At 40.8% G+C, this 10,169-nt stretch overlaps 2 protein-coding genes across 3 annotated transcripts; one reads left to right on the top strand and one right to left on the bottom strand.

The window, feature by feature from the left end:
- Positions 1-838: 838 nt before the first annotated feature.
- Positions 839-6,658, bottom strand: LOC141430068 (uncharacterized). Of its 2 annotated transcripts, XM_074090618.1 has the most exons (3): positions 6,576-6,658; positions 4,687-6,022; positions 839-1,732 (listed from the first exon to the last, which is right to left on the bottom strand). In XM_074090618.1, the coding sequence occupies exons 1-3, from the start codon at positions 6,600-6,602 to the stop codon at positions 933-935; spliced, it is 2,163 nt and encodes a 720-aa protein (XP_073946719.1). In that variant the 5' UTR covers positions 6,603-6,658; the 3' UTR covers positions 839-932. The 2 variants fall into 2 exon arrangements, with proteins under 2 accessions (XP_073946719.1, XP_073946716.1); XM_074090615.1 differs by having other exon boundaries at positions 1,639-6,022.
- Positions 6,659-8,488: 1,830 nt separating this feature from the next.
- LOC141430156 (uncharacterized) lies at positions 8,489-10,169 on the top strand. Its single transcript, XM_074090725.1, has 2 exons — positions 8,489-8,585; positions 8,875-10,169. Exons 1-2 carry the CDS (start codon positions 8,574-8,576, stop codon positions 10,066-10,068), a joined length of 1,206 nt encoding a protein of 401 aa, XP_073946826.1. The 5' UTR covers positions 8,489-8,573; the 3' UTR covers positions 10,069-10,169.

The following is a 10,169-nucleotide window of genomic DNA, read 5'->3' as shown; positions in this document are numbered from 1 at the left end:
GCCGCCTCTATTTGTTTTGTTCGAATGACGGAGACGGCATCAGCCCCTAAATTAAAAAAAAACCCGACTGCCAAAACTAAAAGGAAGAAAATAAGTCTAGTGGTCTAGAACTCTATTAAGTAGCTAATTTAAAGTTCAACAGTCGGGACCCATTTTAAATCATGACGCTCAAAAACTCTTAGTAATGGGCGACTGTTGAACTTTAAATTAGCTACTTAACAGAGTTCTAGACCACTACATTTATTTTCTTCCTTTTGTTGGCAGTCGGGTTTTTGATTTTTTTTATTGAATGTGTTATTGAGTGTAAAAGTGACACACTTTTAAATAATGCTACCTAAGACATTCTTATTTTACGGAAAAACGCGCGGTGCAACAATCATCACGCGTATTACTTTACACAACCCCTGCCTGTCACGGACGTCAACAAACAGAGTCAATGCCTCAATGCGTTGCGAAGGCTTCGCGAAAGATTTTTTTTTCGGGAATGCATTGTTGTTTGTTCTTTTTAAAATATGCTCTGTCCATTGATTGGAGGACAATTTTGCCAGTGTCTAGTAGGTTTTGCGTTTTGTACGGTGAAAAAATACTAGAAAACGAAACATAAGAGGTAATGTTGGTATGAACGATGACAGCGTGAAGGATGGAAGCATGGTAATGGTAAACGCGTTTAAAAGCGAGTCCAAATAGTGTGTGGATCTAGCCCTATGTTGAGTTAAATAAAACTTGTGGATGACATAGGTAGACTGTTTAATCAGTCGAAATTACAATAATATAATTAAAAATATGAGAGAGCGGGACGCGCCGCGTGAGCTGGTCGAGTCAAGAAGGAGGGCGCGGGCGTCGCGCGCTGGTGTTGCCATCCGCACCGTAGAGATGGGCTGCGTAGCATAGACATGCTCCCCGGGTTGAAGGCTTCAATTCCGATGCAGGCTTCAAAGGTCCTGGTCCATAGGCAGCGGGCAGAGGTTGTTCCATCCTCTTCGCAAGGTCCCTCGTCTGGTCTTCACATCCGCAACGCGGTTGATGCCGTCAGGGCCTGGATACAGCCGGGTCACTCGACCGAGGCACCACATCAGTGGTGGGTTGACCTTGTCTTTGACTAGTACAAGGGAATCCACTTTTAGGCTTGGCGATGACGACGTGAGCCATTTGCTTTTCTGCTGTAGTGTAAAAACATAATCATTAGCAAATCTGCGCCAGAAGTGCTGCTTAATAACATCGATGCGCTTGTGTCGCTGGAGCAGGTTGATGTTGACGTCATCGGCGATCTGTGGGCATGGCACGGAGGTGAGAGATCGTCCAATCAGGAAATGGGCAGGGGTTAGAGCTGACATATCGGTAGGATCAGTGGATAGGGGAGTTAATGGTCGTGAATTTAGTATGGCTTCAATCTGAGTCAGACATGTGGACATTTCTTCATAAGTTAAATGAGTTAAATTTAGAATACGCTTTAAATGAAATTTGGTACTACGAACCGCTGATTCGGCCAAACCATTAAAATGGGGCGAGTATGCTGGGGTAAATAAGAATTTAATACCTTCATCGGCCAAGTCTGATGCTAAATTTGATTTGTTAATTACTGAAGTTAATTCGTTACATGCACCGACAAAGTTGGTTCCATGGTCTGAGGTGATTGTCAGTGGCTTGCCACGACGTGAAATAAAGCGCTGTAGCGCGGCGATGTACGCTTCTTTAGTCAGGTCCGTAACGAGCTCCAAGTGGACAGCCTTTACTGCGAAGCACACGAATATACACAGGTAGGACTTGAGCAATTTACTGCCACGGCCTTTCTTATCAGCTATAAGCACTGGCCCAGCATAGTCGACTGAGCAGTGAAGAAATGGAAATTCAAGTTTAGTTCTAGATTCAGGTAATTGACCCATAATGGGTTGTACTGTTTTACCCTTTTGCCTAATGCATGGAATGCATTTTCTGACAGTTAATTTAGCTAAATTCCTACCTCCTAGTGGATAATACTGCTGACGAATATTAGCTAAGAGACCTTGAGGGCCTTCATGTAAGAGTTTAATATGTTGAGTTTCGAAGATTATTTTTGTTAGGTGATGTTTACTACATAGTAGTGCAGGGTGTTTTTGATCATATGAGTATGGAGAGTTGTCAAGTCTGCCTCCTACTCTTATAATGTCATTTGAATCTAAAAAGGGAGTAAGGTTCAATAACCTATTTTTAGCAGGTAATTTTCTTTGTAATTTAAGAATCCTATACTCCTCAGGAAACATTTCACCTTGGCATAATTTTATGACCGTATTTTGAGATTCACGGATTTCATCTGCAGTTAAAAAACCTCTATACCTACTTTGTTTGTTTCTACAGTTCGATATAAATCTTTTGATGTAGGTTACTACATGAAATAAGCGACTGAGATTAGAATGCTTATGTATGAGCGTTAAGAGGATGTTAGTGCTAGTGCTGCTAGTATTAGAGCTCTGCGCTAAGTGGCAGACAATATCGGGCAAATCGCGTTTCTCGTTAGGCATTTTGGGCCATTCTTTATCATTGGACAGTAAATATGGTGGTCCCGACCACCACAGCGGCGAAGAGCTGATGAGATCAGCCTTCACCCCGCGAGAAACGAGATCCGCCGGGTTGTCAAGAGACGGCACATAACTCCACAAGCCGTTTGCTGTGGTTTCGTGTATTTCATTTACACGGTTGCGAACAAAGGGTTTCAGTCTATGAACTGGTGTAGACAACCAGCCTAGAACGATAGTCGAATCGCACCAGTATCTGCAATCAACCTGTAATGTCATTGAATTTAAAATTTTAGCTGTCAATTTTGCACCTAAAAGTGCACCGCATAATTCGAGTCGCGGTATAGTGGTTGGTTTGATAGGTGCAATTTTATTTTTTGATGCTATTAACTGAACATGTATGTTGCCACTCTGGCTTATTGTTCGGGCATATACACAAGCACCATAAGCCTTTTCGGAACTGTCGCAAAAGGTATGTATTTCTATCTTTATATAATCATTTTGCAATACCCAGCGTGGAATTTTAATGTCATTTAAATATGATAGTTTACTTGCGAATGAGGCCCATTGTGTTTTTATGTTTGTTGGTACCTCATCGTCCCAGCCAGACTTAAGTTTCCAGAGGCTTTGCATAATCATTTTTGCTTCAACTATAACTGGGCCCACAAGACCTAGAGGGTCAAAAATTTGGCTTATGACAGACAGAACATGGCGTTTTGTAATTTTTTCGCGTAAATCTATGTTTATAGAAAACGATAAAGTATCAGAATCACACAGCCAATGGAGGCCTAATGTTTTGGCGGACATATTTGGGGCCGAGTCAGACAATTGCAATATATTTTTATTTCTTGTTTGCCATCTGTTATTACCTTCAAAATGTCTAAGTTATTAGACTGAAATTTTCGCAAATTAAATTGAGCTGAGGCCAAGATGGAAATGAGTTCCTTACAAGTTTGTATGACCTCTTCTTTCGATGTTCCTCCTCCTAGGTAGTCATCAACATAAAAATCTCTTTTAATTGCATTTTTAACTTTTTCATTATTTGTTACATCGGCTAAGCTAGTGAGACACTTTATAGCTAGGTACGGCGCAGAGGCAGTCCCATAGGTAAGTGTGTTTAATGTGTATGTCTTTAGAGGTGCATATTGATCAGAACGAAATATGATTTGTTGCAGAGGGCGCTGTACAGGATTGACTTCTATGGCACGGTACATTTTTTCTATGTCACCGGACACGACAAATTTGTGTTGACGAAATCTAATAAGTATAGACAATAAATCATCCTGTACTGTGGGACCTACCATTTGCAGGTTATTAAGAGACACCCCTGACGTAGTAACAGCTGATCCATCAAACACTGCGCGAAGCTTTGTCGTGGTACTCGATTCACGTAGTACGCCATGATGAGGAATAAAACAAGAGACATTATTATTATTGCCACAAGTGTTTGATAGAGGCGGGGAAGTTGAGTTTAGAGTCATGTGACCTAATTGTTCATATTCTTGCATAAAATCTGTGTATTTTTCTTTAAAAACTGGGTCTCTATTAAATCTACGTTCGAGTGAGAGGAATCGCATTTTTGCCATTGCGTATGAATCGCCTAACTCACTCGGATCTTTTTTAAGAGGTATAGTTACCACAAAACGGCCTTTTGAGTTGCGGTAAGTGTTAGCTTGAAAGCTTTCTTCGCAGGCTCGCTCCTCAGCAGTGAAGGAGTGCCGCGTTGGTATGGTGTCTAATTCCCAGAATTGATTAATGTTCTCATTTTCTTTAATGAAATGACAGTGATGTTGATTACTTGAGTTGGTAGTGCTAGCATGTGACACATAACCTGACACTAACCATCCTAATTTTGTTTCATATAATTTGGGTTGTTTTTTACCCAAATCAATGGAATTGTTGCAAATAACACTCCAGAAAATTTCTGCCCCAACAAGTATATCTACCCCAGAAGGAACATAGAAAGAAGGGTCAGCTAACTGAAGACCAGTAGGTATAGGAATGTCATTTACTTTAATTAACTTTGATGGCAAAGATTTAGTAATTTCATCTAAGACAAGACAGTCTAGATTTACTTTATAATCACTATATAGTGAGTACAATGTGAGATTGCACAGCTGTGTGCTTTTACTAGATTGATTGCAGATACCTGATATTGTTGACCGTGTACTGCGTCTTGACAGACCCAGCTTACCGCAGAGCTCATGTGAGATGAAGTTAGCAGTGCTGCCGTTGTCTAGCAGCAGCCGGGCTGTGTGCTTGTTGCCATTGGAGTCGTACACCTTCACCATCGCTGTGGATAGAAGTATTTGGGGAGCAGTAGTCTGCTGTGTGATGTTGGTTGACAAGGTGACGTTATCTGTGGGAGGCTCATAATAGGTCTGATTGTCCACTGGTAAAGCGACATTCTCTTGTATAGGGACTGAGTTATAATCATTTGAAGAAGAGTCACGTTTTTCTAAATGCAGCAATGTGTTATGTTTGTAACGACAATAACGACAGTGAGGAGACTGACATTTATTTTGTGAATGACCAGTGCGCAAACAGTTTAAGCAGACATTAAACTGCTTCGCTTTTACTACTCTATCTTCTATACTCAAATCCCTGAATGCATTACAATTGTAAAGTGTGTGTTCATCTTTACACAAAGGGCATTTATTTGTTTTACTATATTTGCCGGAGCTGAAATTATTTTGCTGACTTTTCTGACTGTCAGAGACAACAATGAAACTTTTTGATTTGGGATGATCAAATTTAGAATTTTTAGCCTTATTTTCTTCCAAGGTTTCTAATAAGTCTGCCCTGTTTCTTAGGAATGTGCAAAAGTCAGCCAAAGTGGGAGCATCAGAGCCCGTGTTACGGTGTTCTTCCCACTTGAGATTTGTTATAGGATCTAACTTAGTGGACATCATATGAATGATCAGTGTGTCCCAATGTTCTGTTGGTTGGTTGAGAGTAGTCAGCGCTCTTATATTTTTATTAGTTACATCAATTAGATACCTCAGCGACCTACTAGATTCTTTTGAAACAGATTCAACATTAAACAATGCTTGGACATGGTTGTTAACTAATAATCTTGAATTGTTGTATCTATCACACAATAAATTCCATGCAATTGTATAATTATTATTTGTGAAATCAATATTTTTAACAATCATTGCAGCGTTGCCCTGCAGAGATGCTCGCAGGTAGTGAAATTTGCTAATGTTGTCCAATTCTCGGTTGCTATGGATCATTGATGTGAATATGTCTCTAAACTCGAGCCAGTGCTGATAGCTGCCGTTGAAAATGGGTATGTTTATCTTAGGCAAGTTAAATCTTTTAGTGTGCTCACAAGTCCCACCTGATTTATCGTTGTCGTAGCTCGCCACGGAACCTGAGCGACTCGGTGATCCAGGAGAACCATCCTTGTCGGCGCCTGCAGGGAGGAGGTTGCGCGCGGAGGCCACCAGTCGGTAGTACTGGCTTTCGAACATTTCTCGGTCGGCATACTGCTCATCAGGAGGGTCGCAGAGCAATTCCAGTTCACACTGTAATGTGTCGAAATCGTTTATAAGGTTTTCTATCCTAGACAGACGGCACTCTAGCTCGGTGACATGAGCATCGCTAAGATTCTCATAAGAAATAGCAGTATCTAGAATTATTAAGTAGCTAATTTAGTTAGTCTAGCTTTAAATCTTTGAAGCTTTTAAACTCTTATAATGGGTCCGACTGTTACTTTAAAAAGCTACAAGGTTCAGACCAGTCAAATTTTCTTTTTTTGTTTTGGCAGTCGGGTTTTTGAATGCTAATGGAATACGAATTGGAAAAACTCGTGCTTTGCAATGGAAAACAGCGTTAGAAAACTGCGACCGCTTAAGTAAGACGGCCGTACACACATATGCAAGCGAAAATAAATAATTGTAATTTGATTCCAAGCGACAGAAGTTTAAAATTGCAAAGGGAAATGCATTGTCACACTCGAGTCACACTCAAATTTCGGCGAAGAAAAAAGGAAAAGTGCAGTTAAATGACATAATTCCTAATGACTTGAAATGGAAAGGATAACAGAAGGAGTAATTTGGAACGATCTCACTGTTCTACCGGCCAACGCCCTTTTTCTTGTTTCATTCACGTGGCCGCATGATGCTTTCTTCACTCGAACTCGTATTTTCTTATTGCTCGAAGGACCATTTTGTGATAGCGATAGTCTATCGATAGTATCGTGGCCTTGAAAATCCTATCGAGACTATCGACCCTTGACCAAGTTCAATACTATCGCCTAATTTCCACTATCGATACTATCCATATTATTGCAGCATGTCTATATTTTCGATAGAAATATCGCGCTATCGACTGATTTCTCAAGGTCAACTATCGATAGCGAAACTATTTCTATCACAACAACACTGGTCCCAAATCGTTTGACATTTACTCTTCTATTATTTAGTAGTATATTAAATAATTGTCCAATTATATGCGGGTTGATTTTACCACTACGTAATTATTTTTAGTTTACTTAAGTATTTAAAGTTTACTCAGTTCCCCAAAAGATGGCACTGTGCAATGAGTGGCAATTAATTTATTATTTTAATTTTGTTGTATTATGAAATCAATTATTTAATTAAATTTGTTGATATCTGTACCCCTCTTCTAAACTAATTTGGCAAAATCTTTCCTCCGTGGCGTGGCTTATTCATGTCACAACGTAGGTATTAATTTCAGCGCCATCTGTGAGTTTAGTAGGGTACTCGATAGTCGTAGCACACTTGAAAAAAGTCAGCACCTCCTTCCTAAGAAGCGCAATAAGATTTAGATGCAAACTAAACTCAATCGAGTGTTGTGCCTACCCCCCCCCCCTTTAAGGGTTGAATTTTTATAGCCTATCCTATAACCTGTCCGGGGTTTTCTCCGACAGATTAGTAAAGTTTGCATCAACATCCGTTCAGCCGTTCTCACGTGATGCGCGGTCAAATAAACGACAAACAGATGAACAAACGGATAAAAATTCAAAAACTATTATTGGAACGTGTTCTATTATCGATTCTAAGTAGGTATCTCCAGCCAACTTTTTTCGGATATCTTCAACCCTCTTCAGCTATATTATTATGATTATGTATGTATAAATGCATGTTAGATTAGATAAAATGAATGCAATGAAACCTTAAAATCCACATAAATAAAGACCGGCTGTCATAAATTTTGATTGCTGATTCTTACATTAGAGGAATTACAGGCAGTCAGGCACTATAATAATTATAAGTAAGTTACAGGCACTGTAGGTAAGTACCTGTGTTACTTCTTAATAGAATAATTTAATTGAAAAATTATACTAAAATGATAAAAATGTAAGTTTCTGATTTATTTCGTTGTATTCACCCAATTCCCTATCTGGATGCCAAATTTAAACTTTCTAGGTCATCTAAAAATAACTGGGTTAGTCTTAATCTGGTTAATCAGTACTAAAAAAAATGAAGATTTTTGGACGTTAATCTAAATAACCATTGATAATCATTGGTAATCATTGAGGTGTGTTTATGAAATTTGGAGGACATAATTATCTCGCAACGCAAGTCACGATAAATGAATCAAATTTGGACATGTTTATGTGAAATAGTTTTTGAGTTCTAAGGGGGTCAAAAGTGGCTCCAAATGGTTCGTGTAATATTACACACGGTGCTGCTCACCAGTTCTGTTAGCTTGAACTTGGCTTGACACGCTACCGCGTATCTAGATTAGGCATGATATGATTTCTTTTCAATATTCTTAATCACTACGTTAAAACATAGCAAAGAAAAACCACCAACTTGATGCATTGCAATGCAAATTATGTAACTTATCTACTTACCTACATGTGTCTCTAATTCACTCTAAACATAGAAATAACAACTCAACCGGGCTCAAACTATTATCATGTATGTAATGTTCCTCCTATACTTTGAATACCAAACCGAGTCAGAATTTAGGTAATCATTTAGCAAACAAAAGTGCCCATAGATTTCGCATGGCACTCCCCACGGTAGAGCTGTAGTGGTGGCCGGTATAAAGTCGTGATTCTCCTCGCAGCAGCACACACCTCGCAGCCACACACACGAGCAAAGCATGACGAGCGCGGTAAGTTGAAACGCGCAGTAAAAAGTGAAATTATTTATTGTTTACCGAGGCCTATGTCAATCGAGGTCAACCATATTTGGCTAAGTAGTTTCCCCTTAAGATCAAATAAGCCGCTTTTGTAAATGTACATACACTATTCTGTTTATTCATACTTCTAATCTATATTTATAATATGTTTTTACAATGTTTTTGATTGAAATGCATTTTTTATAATTAAGTAAGGAGTTTGTGACTGATAAATGCAGATGAGCGAATTGGTTATTTGAGTCGTGTGTTTTTATGTTTTTAGGTTGTCATATTGTCGATGGTGGCTGCGATAGCGGCGGAGGCTCCGTATCACTTGCCGCGACCGGCGGCGCACGCGCCGTCCTTCAATTACCCCGCGGTGCCGGCGCCGCCCCCGCCGCCGCAGCACCCACACCCCCGCCCTCACCCCCAATTCATCCAATACCCACCACAACCTGCCATCGCACCACAATACATTCAAGGCCCTGGCTATCATTACCAGCAACCTAGCATAGCTCCTACGTTCGTACAACAAGCACCGCAGCCACATCCTCATTTCCACTCTCATCCTCCTGCACCTCAGTCTATTCCATTGATTCCTCAACCACAATATGCTCAGCCCCATCCTCTGATATCATACCCTCAACAACAATATGCTCAACCTCAGCCTATCGCTCAACCTCAACCCATCCCGCAACCCCAACCGAGTTTGAGTTACGGGCAACCTCAACAAATTGCACCAGTGCCGGTTCAACCTTTGCCGGGTTATTTCGCACCTCAGCCGCAGCCACAGCCACAGCCCCATCCGCAGCCCCTGCCCCAACCTCAGCCTCAGCCCCAACCCCAGGCACAGTCGCAACCTGCGCCAGTGTACCAGCCTATTTCATACTACCAACCGCAGGTTGCTTCTCCGCAAGGATATTCTTATCAACAACCGCAACAACAACCCCAGCCACACCCACACCCACAACCACAACCTATACAATATACTGCGCAGCTTCCTCTTCAAACACAGCCGCTGAGCAATAATGCAGCGTCATCCGCTTTATCGAGTTACCAGGCAGATTCGAACCAATATAGCGGCGCAAGCGCTCAATCGCATGGCGAAGCTCTCGATTCGACTGTCGTGGACCGGGTTCAAAATATCATCAGAGATAATGAACACACTTCGGCAAGGCAAGCCGGATACCTCTCCCTCGTGTCTGGGGTTTCGCTGGAAGGCGCCAGACCTAGCATAGAAATATCTTCATTCGTTCAAAATTCTCCCATTACGGCGACGAGTCTAAGTTCGGAACATAGTTCAATCGAACAAAGCTCATCTAGTCAATCGTCTACTGCCACGGCAGCAGCATCAGCTCCCTCGCCAGACTATGGCTATCCAACGATCACGGCTAACAGCCAAGCGACGCAGCCCGATGCAAGCATCGCATTTTTACCACAAAATAAACCAGCAACATCATACGGCGCGCCACAGTGAACAATATATTTATAATATTTAGTACCGGAAAGGTACTATTTATTTGTATATAGGTAGCTTATTTTTAAAGAATAATAAGAGATTATACTTTTATATTAAAA

Source organism: Choristoneura fumiferana, chromosome Z (assembly GCF_025370935.1).
Source record: "Choristoneura fumiferana chromosome Z, NRCan_CFum_1, whole genome shotgun sequence".
Lineage (NCBI taxonomy): Eukaryota > Metazoa > Arthropoda > Insecta > Lepidoptera > Tortricidae > Choristoneura > Choristoneura fumiferana.
Note: the sequence above shows the minus strand (reverse complement) of the source record. Positions and strands in the feature narration are given on the sequence as shown.

Coding starts and splice junctions, on each gene's coding strand:
- LOC141430068 (XM_074090615.1), bottom strand. CDS start 6,602: ATGAAACAAGAAAAAGGGCGTTGGCCG. Junction 6,023..6,575: donor AAGAAAAAGGGCGTTGGCCG/GTAGAACAGTGA, acceptor GACACATTACAG/TGTGAACTGGAATTGCTCTG.